Source organism: Salmo trutta, chromosome 37 (assembly GCF_901001165.1).
Source record: "Salmo trutta chromosome 37, fSalTru1.1, whole genome shotgun sequence".
Classification (NCBI taxonomy): Eukaryota; Metazoa; Chordata; class Actinopteri; order Salmoniformes; family Salmonidae; genus Salmo; species Salmo trutta.
The window spans coordinates 9,494,906-9,514,671 of NC_042993.1; the positions used below are offsets into that span (position 1 = coordinate 9,494,906).

Below are 19,766 nucleotides of genomic sequence, written 5' to 3' on the forward strand. Positions count from 1 at the left end.
AAATCCCATTCCTTACCTATCCACAATAATCATTCATATCACAAGTTATTGTTGATAGAATATCTCCTCTGCCATATAACATGAGACATTCTTCATATAAAGATTCCAAAATGGCCTTTCCTATACATTGCACTTGTGCAAATGCTTTGTAAACCCGGCCCGTAGATTTACCAAAACATGCAGCACCCTGCAATATTATAACAACATCTGGGCATGCATGAGTATCATAAGTCAATATAGGTGTAGGGCCATCAATGGAATGTTGTTATATTTTTAGTAATGTGTTTTTCATTTTTATTTTCCGCTGCAGGACACTGACGTCGAAGCAGAACTGAAAATTAGACCGAATTAATTTCTGCTGTGCTTGCTTCTTTGAAACAGATGCCTTATTCCATTCAGCTGTTTTTGTTATAGTAAGACTGAAACCAACACAACGTGCGAGTGTGTCTTCATAGTGTTTATGCGTTTGTGGTGGGAGGAAATGTATGAACTTAATGTATCCACCTAGTGGATAAAATGTAGTCTACAGTAGTTCCGTTTGTAGACCTACAAAAAATGAGAGCCCTTTGAACAGATAATTGTTGATGCGGATGTTTAGGAGTTTTACGGTAAATGCGCGTTGCATCATGGGAATAATAGTAAAATGGAGGTGCCCTTATGGCATGCATGACTTTATGCATGTCGACGCTTTAAAACGTGAATTTCGATTTGTCTGTAGTTAATGAACAGCTACTAATGCGTCCCTTTGTTTTGTATTAGCATTTCATTATCATATTAGCTTGACGAATACAAGGTCATAAAGACGTGCAACGCTTCAGGTAAACATGGTATTCCCTGTTTGCTACGCTAGCTGGCTGAGCTAGCTTAGCTAGGTCAATTTATAGGCCAAGAGGAACAGATTTTTATTTCAGCTACAGTAGCTACCTCTCTTGTTTTTGCAAACATTGTACCTAATATTACACTAGTAGCTAGGTAAAGTTACTAGGCTGTAGCAATATGTTTGTCGTGTAGCTGTATGTGCTGTACTGTACATTTTCTTATTTAGTTATCTAGTAGGTTTTAGCTAGGTATTTTACCTTTCCACAATGACTGACGACCTCTGTGTATTTCAGGTGAGCCATGTCTCTGTTGAGAGGGTTGCTGAAGGCTGGGGTGTCTCTTTGCCACTCCACACAACAAACAACCAGACAGATAAGCACTGGTATGTGTATAATACATTGCAATTCAGATGCAATGTTTTGTAGCTGCTGTAAACGTCATAATAGGCCTATTTTACGTGCACACAATTTGTCTACTACAAACAGGACACTGATACATTAGGTGTCATACAATCGTTGTTTATACTGTAGCATTAGTCATTAAAGTTATTCTTGTCAATTTAACATTCTATTGCTACTGGAAGTAGCCCAGCTAATGAGATCAAAATGTGTGTTTCAGGTGTGTGCTGTCCAGTCCGTATGAATGCCATTCCTGAGTTGAAGAAGGTGGACAGGTGGACTGAGAAGAGGAGCATGTTTGGGGTTTATGACAACATAGGAATTTTAGGTAATTGGGAAGTTATCTAGAAAATAAAGGAAAGCCGCACACTCTAAGAGCTCAGATGCAAACATTTTTGATACCCTGATGAAGACAGCTTCGCTGTCGAAACGTTGGTTATTAAATTTTTGCATCTGAGCTCTTAGAGTGTGCGGCTTTCTTTTATTTTCTAGTGTTCTACTCCGCTAGCCAGCACCTCGCCTTTATAGGTGTGCGTTTCTTTTTTCTAAATTGGGAAGTTATCAGCATCAAATCATAGCTCATTTGACCTGATGTCAAGACATTGAGTTGATGCATAACTTTAATATCTTTATGAAAGTGCTGCCCAGTCTCTTGGGACTCAAACCATTTCAGCAACATGACACTGTCCTCTGGACTAACTTAAAATCTACTCTTGGTTACCAGGTAGATATGAAAATGGACACATGCTGAAAATGTCACTTTTGCCCCATGCTAAAAATGTAATGCAAGGCTTCTGCCATATTGACAGTTCATACAAAATGGTACAATGCTGTCTTTTTGGGGTTAAACCAATTTCAGCACCATGGCACTGTCCACAAGTGCTGCCCAGTCTCTAGGGGGGCTCAAACCATTTCAGCACCATGGCACTGTCCACAAGTACTGCCCAGTCTCTGGGGGGCTCAAACCATTTCAGTTTCAGCAACATGCTGCTGTCCACAAGTGCTGTCCAGTTTCTATGGGGTTTGACCCATTTCAGCACCATTGCACTGTTCAGCAATACATAGACACGTGTCGAACTACACACACACACTCTCTCCTTTAATAACAGGCCTTACATCTCTAACGTGTTGTCTGTAGGTGACTTCAAAGCCCACCCTAAGGACCTGATCGTCGGGCCGGTCTGGGTGAAGGGTTTCCGTGGCAACGAGTTGCAGCGTCTGACGAGAAAGAAGAGGATGGTAGGAGACAGGATGATGACGCAGGACAAACACGATATGGAGAAGAGGATCCGCTTCCTCTATCGACACTTCAACCGCTTTGGGAAACATCGCTGATCTGATCTGGGACTGAGCGGTCTGGCTAACAATGCTAAACTACTACTGTACTAACAACCTGCCCACTGGACCACATTCAGACTCTAAAGAGAGAAATGTCCGCTACTTAGTTGTGCCACTTAGATTTATATCAGCCCCTTATTGTCACCTTTTCTTATATCCATATTGGGGTAAGAGGAAGCTGATTGCACATTTTCTTTTAAGTTGACAGCTGGAAAATGTTGGATTCATTTAGTATTGTTAGCAATAAATCAACACGCACATCTGTAAAATACATGTTTTGAACCACACAAATGTGATGCTTTATGGTCGTAAATATTATCACATTGGGGACTAATGTAAGTCATGTTGTGGGTATACCATGTGTTGTGTGAGATGATAATAAACAGAATAAACAAACATTTGAGTGATTTTATTGTAAGCCTGCATTACTATTTGACCTTAAGGTAGTTAGTTATTTTGACCTAAATTGTTGATCCATGTGAATGTGCCAATAGCAGTAATTGATAGTTATATATTCAATAATCAATCAGTTAACCAAATGTTATATTTGACTAAGCAGTCTACATATTAAATTGCCCCACGGCGTGGCTAGCACGTTTTCAATGCAACCAATGGGGCTATATTGCTCCATACCGCAGCGCACTGCTGTGCAATAATGTTTGCACTGCCTCCCCTCGTTGTATTCATGTACTAAAGAGGAATAACCGAGTTATGGTCATGATGAAACTGGAATAAATCAAACATAGGGACAGATAGTGAGTAGTCTATATCTGGGTGTAAGTGAGAAGCCTAGTCGTCCCGGTGGAGAAGGGAGCACTTACAAGCCGGGGGGGGGGGGGGGGGGGGGAGTCAACGTTCTGTACCAAGCAATGTACCGCAGTGTCGTCCTGCCGCCCTATACGACACAGAGAAAACTGCAGTACTGCAAAGTGTGGAGAGAGAGAGAGGGGAGCGCGAGAAAGAGGGGGGGAAGAGGTACCGCACCATCGTTATGAGTCCAACTGGAGAGAGAGAGGGGAAGGGGAGCGACGCATTATTGCAGTATAGTGCCATCACACAAACACACTAACGAAATTAGCGCACTAACCCATAAACCGACACACACAGATACGCTTCCACACACTCGCCGGGAGAGGGGCAACTACGGCGGTGTTAGATAATTCAGAAATTAGACCACCGGAAAATAGTGAAATTATATAATTGGGTCATGTAAAGGAACATGAAATCAGTTGTGTTTAGCTTTTGAAGGGGAACGTGCAACCTAAACCATTGTTGTGATTTTGAGCATCTCGACTCAGCATTTTTGGAATATCACGACTTCTCTTGCATAGATTTATTATCTAAAGAAATTCGGCAAGCATCCTTGGATTTATCTCTTATGGATTTTACGAACTGAAATTGAGAATCTGTGCATCACCCGTATTCACTTTCAACCTCTGGTTCCGCTGCCTTTCTTCGAGTGAATTAATACGCGACGCTTGCCTGGGTATTGCGGTACTTTGGGGATGACTTGCGGTGCAAAAGCATTGCTTTGAAATTACTGCACCAGCTTCTGCATCCGTTTGTTATTAACGCATCAATTTAATCAGTCGAGTCTCTGAGGTTCTGGACATCTTTGGACGAAGGCAGAGATTTTTCCCATTGCTTTTTTGTGATTTCGCTTTTTCATTTTTTTTACTTCAGACCCTTCGCCCTTCGTCTCTCGCGCTCTCTCTCGCCCCCCCTCCCCCCCCTCTCCCCACCGCTCACTGACAGTGAGTCAGTTCCAAGCAGCTGCATAGAAGATGTGAGTATCGATGCAGGGCTTCCTCTTTTTTACTTATTCTATTCATTATTTCTATTCACTAAACATGATTTCTTCTAATATGTTGAGTATTTATATAATGTTGTCAGGCTCTTTCTTTGCTCTATTGATTTGTTCTAGCTTAATGTATTTTGCTGACGCAAGTCTTTTTCCCGTCACAGCAGCTCTGAATAATGGATCTCGTCTACTGTAGTTGATTACCCTCTGTCCTCTTCTGGGCTTCAAAAGAAAATCATTTTTTTAATGATTATTTTAATTAATAATTGGCTTATTTCAGCTGAAATGATGTTTTCTTTCTTTATACTATGGGGTTTGAACCATGTGGTTCTAGGGACTTCCAGGTTATCAAATGTCTGTGAAGTATTAGAAAATCAATATCAATGTGAACTGATTGGTCTGAGCTGAGGCTAAGACTGTGCAGGATGTTTGTCTTCTTCTCCTGTTACAGTAGGAAATACAGTAGGGTACTACGCATGACCTCTGGGATGAGACTGTCCTGCACCTGCAGTATAGAACAAGTTCATGCCTTTCAAATGATGGCTATATTCTTCATGGAATGGTTGCCTGTACTGTATATTTGACTAATTTCAATAGTCTGAGTCAGGACCAACACCATGGAGGCTGTCTGTGTTAGAACGCTCCCCCTCTCACCCCTCCCCTTTCCCTCACCACCCCTCCTCCCCCTCTCTTTACCCTTCTGAACCAAATTAGTTGTTTTTGCCCCATCTTTTAAAACCCTTCTTCCTTTTCTCTCTATTCTCTCCTTTTATTCCCTTTCTCCTTATCCCTCTCTCTTAATCTTCCTCTTCTCTCCAATCTCTCCTGTTCACCATCTCTACAGCCTCCCCTTACTTTTCTTTTGGCCTTTCCTCTCATCCTCCTCTTCTTCTTATCTCCATCTTGTCTTAATCTGACTCTCTCTCTGTCTGTCTCTCTCTCTCCCCTCTCTCTTTCTCTCTCTCTCTCGCTCTCTCTTTCTGTCTCTCTCTCCCCCTATCTCTCTCTCGCTGTCTCAGGGAGGCATCTCTCCCATGTACAACTCTGACTTTATCCCCTTTATTCTCCTCACCAACAGCTTTTCTCCTTTCTGTACCTCATCATTCATCTTGCTAATGCATCGCATTAGTGAAAACCGAGACTGTTCTCAGGGCATTCTCCCAATATTCTATGAAAAGTCACTTCTGTTAGTCAAAACCGGCAGACCTGCCCCGAGAACAGTCTTGGTTTGCGATACAGCCTCCCCAATACACTTCCTCTCCCTCTTCCCCTCTCTTGCTTCCAATTCCTTCCTTTAGCTCATATCCCTTATTTCCTCCTCCTCCTCCTCTTTCCCCTCTCCACGATTTACCTGCCCTTCTGTGTTTTTCAACTTTTAATCTGAATCTTTTATCACTGAGTACTGTTATCAAGGCTTATTTTTTGAAAAAAGTTTGAGTTACAACACCTCTAAAATGCAGTTGTTTCAGCTTGACTGCTAAATGTAAAATGTCCTCCTCCTCCCCTTCCCCCTCTCCCTCACATCTGTCTCTTCTCTTCTTCTCCCCTTTCTCATCTCCCCATTTATTTTTCTTACTCTTTCTCATCTCTCTCTTCCCGTCTCCCTCCTTCCCCCCGCCTATCCCTCGCTTTCCCTTCTCCTCTCCGTCCCTTCCTCCCTCTCTCCCCTTCCCAGGTCTGCCCCAGATGCTGCTCCCCCAGCTGGACCTCCCGGAGCCCCAGGGGCCCCAGGAGCAGATGGAGCCCCAGGTGGAGGGCCCCCACCCCCTCCTCCCAACACCTCCAGCAACCGCAGGCTACAACAGACACAGGCCCAAGTGGAGGAGGTGAGCTAGTGTGACACGCACATACAGTACCAACCAACCTGCTCCGGGCTTCGATACCATGCTCCTAACAGTACTCCCACTCGTGCCAAACCATACAGTACAACATTTTCAACTACAGCAAGTGGCTAGATTGTCAATCTGGGATTGACGTCACAGCGTGAGACAACTAGCAGCAATTAGGCCAGATCTCTGCTGCATTTCCAGTTGCTCCCTGCTCTCTGCACTCATTCACTCTCCTTGGTGTAAGCAATAGCGCCACCTAGTTTCCCCCATTTTGCTTTCATTTATCCAATTCAATGAAATAGGGGAAGGGAGGGAATGAGGGCAGAAGTAAAGGAACAACCTTCTGGAATGAAATGCGGTCATGAGTCAAGCTGAAGAAACAGAGCTGACATTCTTTGATTGTTGGGAAATCTAAAAATAGAGCAGCATAGTCTACTCTACTCTACTCTACTCTACTCTACTCTACATTGCAGTTTGATTTGTTTTATGACTTATTTCAGTAATGTTTTGTCTATGCAGTCTTCATCAGGGTGTGGCTTTCTGGGATCAACATGATATTGAATCAACCTGACAACATGAATTTGTCATTTTATTGCTGTGTGTTTGTGGTGTGTGCATAATGAATGAAGCGCTGAGAAATGTTGTAACAACTATTCCAAAATACAATACCCAAGATATCAATGTGGCTAGCATACGATACAACATGGCTAGCATACAATACAACATGGCTAGCATACGATACAACATGGCTAGCATACGATACAACATGGCTAGCATACAATACAACATGGCTAGCATACGATACAATATGGCTAGCGTACAATACAACATGGCTAGCATACAATACAACATGGCTAGCATACGATACAACATGGCTAGCATACGATACAACATGGCTAGCATACGATACAACATGGCTAGCATACGATACAACATGGCTAGCATATAATACAACATGGCTAGCATACAATACAACATGGCTAGCATACGATACAACATGGCTAGCATACGATACAACATGGCTAGCATACGATACAACATGGCTAGCATACGATACAACATGGCTAGCATACGATACAACATGGCTAGCATACGATACAACATGGCTAGCATACGATACAACATGGCTAGCATACGATACAACATGGCTAGCATACGATACAACATGGCTAGCATACGATACAACATGGCTAGCATACGATACAACATGGCTAGCATACGATACAACATGGCTAGCATACGATACAACATGGCTAGCATATGATACAACATGGCTAGCATACAATACAACATGGCTAGCATACGATACATCATGGCTAGCATACGATACAACATGGCTAGCATACGATACAACATGGCTAGCATACGATACAACATGGCTAGCATACGATACAACATGGCTAGCATACGATACAACATGGCTAGCATACGATACAACATGGCTAGCATACAATACAACATGGCTAGCATACGATACAACATGGCTAGCATACAATACAATATGGCTAGCATACGATACAACATGGCTAGCATACAATACAACATGGCTAGCATACAATACAATATGGCTAGCATACAATACAATATGGCTAGCATACAATACAACATGGCTAGCATACGATACAACATGGCTAGCATACAATACAATATGGCTAGCATACGATACAACATGGCTAGCGTACGATACAACATGGCTAGCGTACGATACAACATGGCTAGCATACGATACAACATGGCTAGCATACGATACAACATGGCTAGCGTACGATACAACATGGCTAGCATACGATACAACATGGCTAGCATACGATACAACATGGCTGTCTATGATGATGTTTTATATATTCTATTTTTATGGCCAAAGTTATGTTAGCTACTAACATGAAGAAAATAACATGGTTGTTGAGACTTCTAGCTCACTCAGGAAAAGAAAAAAATATATATATACATAAATAGATAAAAGATGAGCAAATGGGTCTGATGTGTTCAATTAAATGGGGAACGAGGGATTTCCTTAAGTTTCTTAGATGCTCAGATATGTTATGTTATGTGCGCATGCGCAGCTTCACTAGAGACTTAAATTACAGCACCTGGTAATCACTTCACCGTAGACAATCATCAGGAGCACACAGCCCGTTGGTATGTAACTGCGAACTACTCAGTCTAGCATTGATGTTTAAGTCACTTATATGTTTGTGCACTGAACGTTTACCTCACTGTGTCGGTGTTAGTTGGCCGGGAGTAACTTGTAGCTCGCTGGGTGCGGTAGCGGTGGTTTGGTTCGGTGATCCATGGTGGAGTGCCGCATTATGTTGCGTTTGTGTGTAAATCCTTTGGACAAGGCATGTGGTGGCATGGGTTCTGTGTCCTGTGACAGCGTCCATAGCAACCTGTGACGGCAGAGTCACTGTGCGCATGCTCCTCTGGCGCTGGGCATTCTGGGTGATGTAGTCGGTGCTGTTTTAAGCCAGATTCGCCACATCATTGATGGTGTTGCAGGCTTATTTGATTTATTATTATATTACTTGAATAATATACTAAATAATATATATGAATAATATATTGTCATTACTTGTTTGTTGTATTTCAGGTTTATGACCTGTGGTCATTTGATTTAAAATAAAATTAAGGACAAAACACGAGTCATAACATTGTGTGCTTCCTGGTGAGCCTTTTCGGAGGGCTAAATAACGAAAATCCGAACAATCAGCACAATGCAAATGGCTGATAATAATAGCCTAATGCTATATAGCATCTGGTTCGCTGAGCTACCGCACCCAGCGAGCTACAAGTTACTCCCGGCCAACTAACACCGACACAGTGAGGTAAACGTTCAGTGCACAAACATATAAGTGACTTAAACATCAATGCTAGACTATAAAAATAGTGCTGCTGATTGCACAAGAAGTGCAAGGACTTTGCCCCATCAAAGGAAACCATCCGAGGAAGACAATCGAACTGATTCAAGCCGTGGAGAGAGCTCTTCGTGACCTACAAGTCTTAGGGGAGGAAGATGCTGTGAAGCACCGAGTGGTTGTGCAGTCGATTGAAAGTAAGCTTCCTGACTCCCTGAAAGAAAAGTGGATAACACACAAAAAAGACCCTGGAAGCGGGTTTTCACCACGCAACCACTTTGACTGTCTACTGCAATACTTGAAGAAGCAGGAGGACATTCTCGAGGAGCTAGACCAGCTACAGCCTAGCCCGGCGGACAATACTGAGAGGTCGAGCGAAAAGAAAAAGGAAAGGAGGGCATTCACCAGAGCCACATCCGGAAACACCCTAAAGGGCGCTCAACCAAGCTCATGCATCACATGTGGAGACAACGAGCACGGAGGTAGGCTGTTCGCCTGCAAGGTCTTCAAGAAGCTCAATCTGACAGGCAAGAAGGCTCAGCTTAGGAGAGCAGGAGCATGCTTTAAGTGCTTGCGCCTTCATGGCGACGATGGCGGCTGCACACAAAAGTATCTATGCTCAAAGGATGACTGTCAGAAAGAGGGCTCTTCAGACCACAATTACTTGCTCTGTCCAAAGTCACAGATCAAGAAGAAAGAGGAAAAGAGCGGAGAGCAGAGCGATGCAAAATTGGGGAAACGGGGGCTTGGACTAACCAACAAACAGGAGGAGCTCCTTGCCAAACTTTCTCCAGAGGTGCGAGCAGAGTTCAAAGAAGCCTTTTCAAATAAGATCACAACAAAAGTGTGTGCTAGCATTGGTTGTGAGCCAAAAGAGTGCCCTGTCATAATGATGCTATTGGATGTGACAACAAACTCTGGCCAGCTAGTCGGTACGTTGATTGATCTCGCTTCAGATACTAATTATATCTCTAATAAAGCAGCAGAGCGTCTCAAGCTAAATGGTGAGAACATTAAGTTGATTGTCCAAGGTGTTGGAGGGATGGAGAAAACCATTACTACCATGAAGTATACCCTGAGGCTGAGAGTAAAAACTCCCAGAGGTACAATAGCAGAGCACAAACTCCTCTGTTACGGCTTGGAAGATGTTGCGAAGGTGAACCAAGCTGTCACGCCACAGCAACTGCAGAAGTTCTTTCCAAATGTTCAACTCAAGGACTTGGTCCGGCCCGAAAAGATCGACCTGTTGATTAGCCACAGAGAGGGTCGCCTTGTCCCACAGCCAGTCAGAGTAGTTGGAGACCTCGTCCTCTGGGATGGTCCCCTTGGGAAGACTGTTGGTGGAACGCATCCTGACCTCTTTGAAGTGATAGACCTAGCAGTGCACAGGTCTGAAACACATTTCGCTAGGTCAATGAGAACAGCTTCAAGGGCGTACAAAGAGATTCTCGTGAAGACGGGAGGATCCAGTGGAGTTTCGGTGGAAGAAGACGACGCAATCCTCCGAAACACTGCAACTACCAACAAATACGTTTTTGAATGGTTCAAGTGGGACAGTATTGGCGCCGCCTGTGATCCTCAGTGTGGTGGCTGCAGATGCGGTAGGTGCCCCCCTGGAGGAAAGGAAATGACCCTAGGAGAGGAAAGAGACTTGGAGAAAATAAAGGAATGTCTGACCTACGTGCAAGCTGACAAGCACAGCGAATCCCCTCACTGGGACGCAGCTTACCCGTGGAAAGGAGACCCCACAACGCTGCCTGACAATCGACGTGCAGTGGAAGCGACCTTTTTAAACACTGAGAAACGACTGGAGAAGGAGCCGGAATGGAAGGCTGCTTACAGAGCGCAAATCCACGATATGGTCTCAAGAGGGGCTGCCGTTAAAGTCACCCAGGAGGAAATCGATAGCTGGAAGGGACCTAAGTGGTATATCAGTCATTTAGTTGCTCCTAATCCTCACTCAACCACTACCCCTGTAAGAATTGTCTGGAACAGTAGCCAAGAATTCATGGGAATAAGTTTAAATGACCTACTGTACAAGGGTCCTCATGTCCTAAATCAGATAAGGGGCATGCTTCTGAGATTCAGGACTGGGTTGTACGCCGCCCTGGGCGATGTGAAAAAAATGTACAACCCTGTCTGGCTAGAAGACAAAGAAGTACACCTCCATCGATTCCTCTGGAGAGACAATCCTGAGGAGGTGATCGAAGTCTTTGCTGTCGTCAGGGTCAACATTGGCGATAAACCTGCTGGTTGTATCGCCCAGGTGGCAATGAGAGAAACAGCCAACCTGCCCCAGTTTGCAGCCATGGTTGAGGAGCGCAGAGTTGTGGTAGAAGATAGTTATGTGGATGACATCTTGACGTCCCACAACGACTTGCAGACACTGGAGAAAATCACCAAAGGAGTGGAAAAGATCTTAAAGGCTGGAGGCTTCTCCCTTAAGCCATGGGTCTTATCAGGCCAAAGTGGGAGGTCAGCAACCACAACTGATGCCAGTATCAGTAAGACAACTGTGAGTGTGCCGAAAACGCTGGTGTTACCCAACCAGATGCGGGACGAAGAGAGCAAAGCACTTGGAGTCGGCTATGAACCAGAGACCGACAAACTTCGTGTGATGACCTCTGTAAATTTCTCAAAGAAGAGAGGAAAGATGAGAACAGGAGTCGATTTGCGCGAAGAGGAAGTCAGAGGTAAAACTCCAAACCCATTGACCCGTCGGATGCTGCTAAGCCAGATCGCTGGATTCTACGACCCCATTGGTCTTGCCACACCCACAAAGCAGAAATGGGTTATGCTTGTGAGAGAAGCTTACCAAGAAGCGAGTATAAGCAGTCCAGTTAAGGACACTTGGGATGACCCACTCTCACCAAAACTACGGGAGGCTTCCATAAGACTCCTCGAAGAATATGTGAGACTTGCCCAGATCAGGTTCGAAAGAAGCCTCACACCAACTGGAGCCATAGGCCATCCAATGGGAGTCACGTTTTCAGATGGGAGTGAGGCTTCCTACGGCGTGGTGCTCTATCTCCGTTGGGAGACGCAGAATGGGGTCGTAGTGAGGCTGGTTGAGTCAAAAGCAAAGCTTACCCCTCTCAACCAGAAAGGAGACGCGATTAAGGCAGAGGTATGTGGTGCTGTCTTTTCGATCCGCCTGAGAAAATACCTTGTAAAGCACTGCCGCATCAAGGTCACACGCTGGGTCCACTTCGTGGATAGCCAAACAATCCTGGGAGCAATTCACAAGGATAGCTATGGCTACCAAACTTTCTTCGCTAACCGCATCGGAGAGATCCAGAAGGCTGGACCAGTGGAAGACTGGAGGTGGATTGAGGGCAACCTGAACATAGCAGACATCATCACGAGGGGAGCAACTCCTGAGGAACTCGATGAAGGGTCAGAGTGGCAACAAGGCCCAGAGTTCCTGAGTTGGCCTGAGGCTGAGTGGCCTGTGAAGACAGCCAGTGAGATAGTGACCAGCGTGGCTGATGACGTTAAAAGGTTGCAGAGAAGAGCGTTCTCAGCTGTAGTCACCAGGTCTCAGGCAGAAAAATTCCCAGGCCGCAGCAATACTGATGTTGGGCCAAACTTGCAAGACTCCGCACCACGACCGCAGATGAAAGACCAAGGTCCAACTCCAGCAGTAGAGAGGCCAAAGAGGAAGCCCTGGGGTGTAGCTCTAGTGCGCCTTGTCGGGCCCGAACGATTCAGTAGCTTGTCTAAATTGTGTGGAACAATCGCCTGGGTTCGAAGAGCGGCAGAATCCTGGCTGAGGACAAGCTACCAAGCCTCGAGCTCAGCAAACTGGGAGGTGAGGGGCCCCAGGCTGTCTGTGGTAGAGAGAACAGAGGCTTTCCAAGACCTAGCCCTTGCAGCCCAAGACGGCGTGAACTTTCAGGATACGACCTTAAACCGCCTTGTTGTGATGAAAGATTACAACAATGGACTCTTACTTTGTAGTGGTAGAGTCCAGTCTTGGAATGAAGACGGAACCGCTGTACCTTTAATCCCGTTCCGGTTGTGGCTGGGGGCCTTGCTTGCGAGGGAAGCTCACGAAGCGAATCATGAAGGGGTGGCTGTCACACTGCTGCACACTAAAAGAAAGGCCTGGGTTGTGCAAGGTCGGAGGACAGTGAAGAAGGTGGTCAACAGGTGCATCACTTGCAAGAAGCAAAGAGCCCGGCTGTGCCAGCAAGTGATGAGCGCTCTTCCTCAGGAACGTACCAGTAGAGCGAACCCATTCGAGTATACTACACTAGACCTCTTTGGACCCTTTGAAGTGAGGGACGCTGTTAAGAAAAGTTCCAAGAAAAAGGTCTGGGGAGTCGTGTATTGCTGCATGACTTCCAGAGCCGTCCATGCTGATCTCATCGACGACCAGTCTTCTGAGAGCTTTCTTCAGGCCTACTCTCGGTTCACTGCTCTGAGGGGGCATCCCAAAAAGCTATGGTCAGACAGAGGCACAAACTTCTTGGGAGCCAGGCCTGCTCTGAGAGAGCTACACAAGCACCTGGCCTGTTTGCAGAAGGCATCCGTTGAAGACAAGGCTGCCAGAAATAGCACAGAGTGGCATTGGGACTTTCATCCTGCAGACTCGCCACACAGGAATGGAGCAGCAGAGGCAGCTGTCAAGCTCCTTAAAAGAGCTCTTAATAGTCTTGGCGGAACAACTGACTGCTGTTCCAGACCCTTCTCTACTCTGCAGCCAACTTGACTAATGAGCGACCCATCGACGCCAGGGCACAGGAACAAGAGGACTCAGTGGAGTACTTGACCCCCAACTCCCTTATCCTGGGGCGCACCGGACAGGGAGGTGACATACACGGAATTGACATGGAAACCCGCTCTTGGCGCAGGCTGAGGGCTGTCCAGGCTGGAGTCGACAGGTTCTGGAAGAAATGGAGCGAACTGGCAGGACCAAACTTGTTCATACGACACAAGTGGCACCGAGCAGAGAGAAGTATCAAGGTTGGAGACGTAGTCTGGATTGCGGACCAGAACGCTCTGAGGGGGCAGTTCCGGCTCGGCCGGGTTGCTACAACATATCCAGACGAGAAGGGGGTTGTCTGGGATGCGGACATAACAACCTGCATGGGTCTTCCTGCTCCCATGGTTCCCAGGGCCCGGAGAAAGGACTCTACCATGCACACGAAAATCGTCATTCGCAGGGATGTGAGGAGGTTGGTGATCTTGATTCCTGCTGAAGACCAAGAGGAGGTAAGATAAGTCCTCGCCATGGATACCCAAAGACTGTGACTCTGTTCTTTGCTTAGCTAGCGGGTAACCCTGGGAGGCAACTGAGTGCTTCGAGGGCAAACCTACACTCAGTAGGAGGAAAGGTGGTGGAGCCTACCTCCTTAGTTAACACAGGTTTGTTTGTAAATGCCTAGAAAGACTGGACTTTAGTTTGAAATTCTCACTGAGAGACTCAAGAGACTGTGCCCTCCTTGGATCTTCGATCAGTCGGCCAAGTGGGAGGTGTTGAGACTTCTAGCTCACTCAGGAAAAGAAAAAAATATATATGTACATAAATAGATAAAAGAGAAGAAAATGGGTCTGATGTGTTCAATTAAATGGGGAACGAGGGATTTCCTTAAGTTTCTTAGATGCTCAGATATGTTATGTGCGCATGCGCAGCTTCACTAGAGACTTAAATTACAGCACCTGGTAATCACTTCACCGTGACAATCATCAGGAGCACACAGCCCGTTGGTATGTAACTGCGAACTACTCAGTCTAGCATTGATGTTTAAGTCACTTATATGTTTGTGCACTGAACGTTTACCTCACTGTGTCGGTGTTAGTTGGCCGGGAGTAACTTGTAGCTCGCTGGGTGCGGTAGCTCAGCGAACCAGATGCTATATAGCATTAGGCTATTATTATCAGCCATTTGCATTGTGCTGATTGTTCGGAGCACTCTGCTGGTTTCTGGTGGAGGTGGTGATAGCGGTGGTTTGGTTCGGTGATCCATGGTGGAGTGCCGCATTATGTTGCGTTTGTGTGTAAATCCTTTGGACAAGGCATGTGGTGGCATGGGTTCTGTGTCCTGTGACAGCGTCCATAGCAACCTGTGACGGCAGAGTCACTGTGCGCATGCTCCTCTGGCGCTGGGCATTCTGGGTGATGTAGTCGGTGCTGTTTTAAGCCAGATTCGCCACATCTTTGATGGTGTTGCAGGCTTATTTGATTTATTATTATATTACTTGAATAATATACTAAATAATATATATGAATAATATATTGTCATTACTTGTTTGTTGTATTTCAGGTTTATGACCTGTGGTCATTTGATTTAAAATAAAATTAAGGACAAAACACGAGTCATGACATTGTGTGCTTCCTGGTGAGCCTTTTCGGAGGGCTAAATAACGAAAATCCGAACAATGGTTGATCAATTTATCTTAGTAATGGACTGCACTGCAGCTTGGGAATGGTTTCATGCTGTATTAAATTGTGTGATGTAGGCTTCTATGGCTCGGGCTGTCAGTAAATTCCTGTCCTCCTCTCTCCTCTCCTCCTCTTCTCTTCCCTCCTTCTCTCCTCTCCTCTTCTCTTCCCTCCTCCTCTCCTCTACCCACCTCCCCCTCTCCTCTCCAGGTGGTGGATATTATGCGGGTGAATGTGGACAAGGTTCTGGAGAGGGACCAGAAGCTGTCGGAGCTGGATGACAGAGCAGATGCTCTCCAGGCCGGGGCCTCCCAGTTCGAGAGCTGTGCCGCCAAACTAAAGAGCAAATACTGGTGGAAAAACGCAAAGGTAATGACAGTGATCAATGATTATATTGTCATTCACATTAGCAGACACTTTCATCCAAAAGGACTTCAAGTTAACATATTCAGGAGAATTGCAAGGTAATAGTAATATTGATAATGATTGTAATATGGTTATTTAGCCAACTCTTTCTATCCAAAGTGACAGTGTACTGTCATATATTCAAGTTAACATATATATCCAGTGTACTGTATGTGGCCCATGGGCGAATCATTCAGATCCACAACTGTGGTGGTGTTGCAACGCCTGTACCACGCTCCACCAACCAGTACCACGCTCCACCAACCAGTACCACGCTCCACCAACCAGTACCACGCTCTACCAACCGGTATCACGCTCCATCAACCGGTACCACATTCCACCAACCAGTACCACGCTCCACCAACCAGTACCACGCTCCACCAACCAGTACCACGCTCCACCAACCAGTACCACGGTCCACCAACCAGTACCACGCTCCACCAACCAGTACTACGCTCCACCAACCAGTACCACACTCTACCAACCAGTACCACGCTCCACCAACCAGTACCACGCTCCACCAACCAGTACCACGCTCCACCAACCAGTACCACGCTCCACCAACCAGTACTACGCTCCACCAACCAGTACTACGCTCCACCAACCAGTACCACGCTCCACCAACCAGTACCACGCTCCACCAACCAGTACCACGCTCCACCAACCAGTACCACGCTCCACCAACCAACTGAGCCATGGAGGTGCAGGGCGCTAAGGCGGACACACAGCGTCTGTCCCTGGAACGCTGTCACCCACCTTTCCCGTGTACTAATCCCCTAATTAGCGTCTGGGCGGGAGGAGTGGCGCTCCGGGGAATGGGGAAATAGGGAGGCTCTCACTGCAGTGTTTTCTCTACATGCAGTTATTCTTATTAATTGCATAGCAATAGCACCAAAAATACACTGACAAGGGAGTGTGATGAAATTTTACGCTCTGCTTTTTGTGTTTGTCATCGTGCTGGGTTGGTGTTGTGTGTGTTTTTTTGGTCAGCAGAACTAACGTTAATCCGCAGCGACTTCAGCCCTGAATCCAAAAACACATGTTTAATCATCCTGAGGAAAATCTATCAAGTTTATTAACTAGAAGAATAGAAGAATAAAGAAAGCCTTTAATTCTCCATTTGCTTTTCTTTCTAGATGATGATCATTATGGGTATCATTGGAGTTCTTGTGGTCGGAGTCCTTTTCTGTAAGTACCATTACTTTCCCCTATTACCATTCATTGATACCCACTCACATGTAGTCAGTTAGAGGGTTTCTTCACGTCTTTTAAACTTCATTTGGACATTTCTTGGCATATGAATTATTGTGCAGATGATTAAATTAATGTCCATACTTCTGTATCGCATTAGCGGATACTCACACTGCTCTCAGGGCAGGTCTGCCGGTTTTGATTAGCAGAAGTGACTTTTCGTAGCTGGTTAGGAGAATTAACGTGGCAGGCTAGGAGAATTAGGTTAAAGTTAGGAAAATGGTTAGGGTTAGCTAAAATGCTGCAACCACACCTGTCCTGAGAACAGTCTTGGTTTCCACTAATGCAATTCTGTATCCATACTAGTCAAGTGCAGTAGATGTTAAGGCGAAGGCCACAACTATAATCAGTGTGCACTTATAACAGGCCCAGGTCTGGCCTGCTCTGACTGTCTCCTAGTGCCTACTCTACAGTATGTCAATAATTCATGACAACTTATTACAGTAAATGATTGAAACAGTATAAGGCCTCTGTTACCAGTCATTCAGTAGAAACAACACATGTGTAGATGTAGCCCACTGAATGCAAAGATCATTATTTAGCTGTAAACACATTGTTAGATGTATCTTCAGTTTGGGATTTAGGAAGCCATAAATCTGCTGACCCAATTATTGAATGGTCTCTCTCTCCCTCTTTCTCTTTCTCCCTATCCCCCGCTCTCTCCCCTTTATATCTCCCTCTCTCTCTCCCCCTCTCTCTCTCCCCCTCCCTCTCCATCTTTCTCATAGTGTACTTCTTCTATTGAGTAATCCCAGCGTGGCAGGACACAGACATGAGAGTGAAATAGAAGAGAAGAAGAAAACAAAATCGACACAAATCCAAACTCCAGTCCCGCCCCCTTTATCCTACACACCAGGTCTTCCATCTAGCACGTAAACATAACGCTAGTGTGTAGATGTTGTTGCTCTCTTTTCTCTTCGTCCTCCTGCCCTGCCCTTCCCTTCCCTTCTCTTTGATCCATCTTTCTTCCTCTGTTTTGGCGTGCTGTCTCACTCACTCTCTCCTGCGTCTCATACATTATTGATGTGTGCAGTAGGGAAAGAGAGAGAGAGAGAGAGAGAGAGAGAGAGAGCAGGAAGGAATGAAAGAGGGAGGAGATAAGAAACCCCTTGTGACACAAGGACAGAGAGGGCTGGAGCATACTGTAGGGAAAGAGAGAGAGAGAGAAAGCAGGAAGAAGTGAAAGAGAGAGAGAGCATGGAGAGAGAGAGAGAGAGGGAGTGCAAGGAGAGAGCAGCAGAGAAGCAGTTCTTTCTATCCGCCAAAGCTTGTTCGTGTTACCTTTTGGAGAGCGTACCAGATTTGTAAATTGATACTGACATACAGTACCTAACAACCCCTCCTGATCCCCTACCTCATACCACTACCATTATTAATTAATACTACTTACTAATACAAGGTCATGGTTAAGATTATGATCATTTTGTCGTGCGTGTGTGTGTGTACTTGTGATCCAAATCAGTGTAGCCAGTAGCTTTTTCCAGGGTTAGTTGATGTAGGCCTTGACTGGCATTCCTGCCTTTTCCTTTACCTCCCTCTTTCTCTCACTCACCGACTGTGGTGTTTAAGAGAGAGATAGAGAGAGGACAAGAAAAGCCAGGAAGGATACTGGAAAAGGCAGAAACGACTTTTGGGACACTGACTTTTAGTATATCTTTATTCTTGTACCACAGACAGACAGACGGACAGTTAGCTAGACAGACAGAAACAGACAATCTGTACCTACATAGAGTATTCTTTCAGGAGTGCAGACAAAGGTCTATACAGTATTAACTCTCGACACACCTAAAGGTAGGTCTGTGTAATAAAACATAGCACATTTGCATAGTACATTTTTGATTGATTAGTGAGCAGCTTTACTGTGTTGTGGTTGTGTTCAAACACTCTTGTACGTTCTAGTAGAGAGGGTACAGGGTTAGGGAGGAATGGTTCAATAGACTGTCCCCTATCTGGAGAGGACATAACCAAATAACCCCCCAAATAACCCGCTCCCTGCACATCAAACCAACAAAAACACACACACTGTTACCTACAGTAGCCAATAGGCTGTTACCTACAGTAGCCAATAGGCCCAATGGAAGTAGTGTTTGTGTCTTACTTGACTTGCATGGCAGACGATGTCCATAGTTTTGCCTATTTGTGTGACCTATGTATCTGCCATTTCTGAAACAAACTGCCGATTGTACATTTATTTTGTTTGGTTTAGTGGTTTTCAGGACCTGTGTATAGGCTACTGTAGCTATGCGCTCAATTAATAACTCATGTGTATGCAATGTAATGAAGCTCAAGAGTTTGCCAAATTTTTGTTGCTCACGTGCTTTCAAAAGAACTATTACTCGACCAGAGAACAATGGTTGCTACAGTAGTATTCTGTCGGGGGAAAAACAAAAAACGAAAACCATAATACCGTACAAGTAGTACTATGAAGTACTTCATCTTTGCCAGACTACTGCTCCTGAAAATGCGTTTTTTAGTTCGTTTATATTTTACTTTTGGTGTTGGATATTCCAGAAAATATAATTTTCCTCTCAATGGTTGATAAAGAGGGACTGTTTGACACATTGTAAATCAAAATATGAAAAGTAGCTATGTGTAAATTACATTTATGAATGAAAATAGTGGTGATTATTCAAAACAATGATCTAATAATATTGTGAAATAATATTATTAGGTAAAGAAATTA

The 19,766-nt window shown here is 45.1% G+C and overlaps 2 protein-coding genes across 2 annotated transcripts; both read left to right on the plus strand.

Moving 5' to 3' along the window:
* The first annotated feature begins 615 nt into the window (after window positions 1-615).
* mrpl51 (mitochondrial ribosomal protein L51) lies at window positions 616-2,954 on the plus strand. Its single transcript, XM_029736755.1, has 4 exons — window positions 616-818; window positions 1,113-1,201; window positions 1,438-1,545; window positions 2,356-2,954. Exons 2-4 carry the CDS (start codon window positions 1,120-1,122, stop codon window positions 2,550-2,552), a joined length of 387 nt encoding a protein of 128 aa, XP_029592615.1. The 5' UTR covers window positions 616-818; window positions 1,113-1,119; the 3' UTR covers window positions 2,553-2,954.
* A 562-nt stretch (window positions 2,955-3,516) lies between these two features.
* Window positions 3,517-17,955, plus strand: LOC115176665 (vesicle-associated membrane protein 1). Its single transcript, XM_029736825.1, has 5 exons — window positions 3,517-4,341; window positions 6,032-6,182; window positions 15,638-15,796; window positions 16,969-17,020; window positions 17,812-17,955. Coding segments are annotated over exons 1-5 (381 nt in total). The 5' UTR covers window positions 3,517-4,339; the 3' UTR covers window positions 17,829-17,955.
* Window positions 17,956-19,766: the final 1,811 nt, after the last annotated feature.

What these genes read in the sequence shown, in the direction of transcription:
- mrpl51 (XM_029736755.1), top strand. Translation starts at nt 1,120, where the DNA reads ATGTCTCTGTTGAGAGGGTTGCTGAAGGCTGGGGTGTCTCTTTGCCAC. An exon ending in AACCAGACAGATAAGCACTG is followed by an intron (nt 1,202 to 1,437) that starts GTATGTGTATAA and finishes TGTGTGTTTCAG; the next exon opens with GTGTGTGCTGTCCAGTCCGT. An exon ending in TGACAACATAGGAATTTTAG is followed by an intron (nt 1,546 to 2,355) that starts GTAATTGGGAAG and finishes TGTTGTCTGTAG; the next exon opens with GTGACTTCAAAGCCCACCCT.
- LOC115176665 (XM_029736825.1), top strand. An exon ending in CACAGGCCCAAGTGGAGGAG is followed by an intron (nt 6,183 to 15,637) that starts GTGAGCTAGTGT and finishes TCTCCTCTCCAG; the next exon opens with GTGGTGGATATTATGCGGGT. An exon ending in ACTGGTGGAAAAACGCAAAG is followed by an intron (nt 15,797 to 16,968) that starts GTAATGACAGTG and finishes TTTTCTTTCTAG; the next exon opens with ATGATGATCATTATGGGTAT.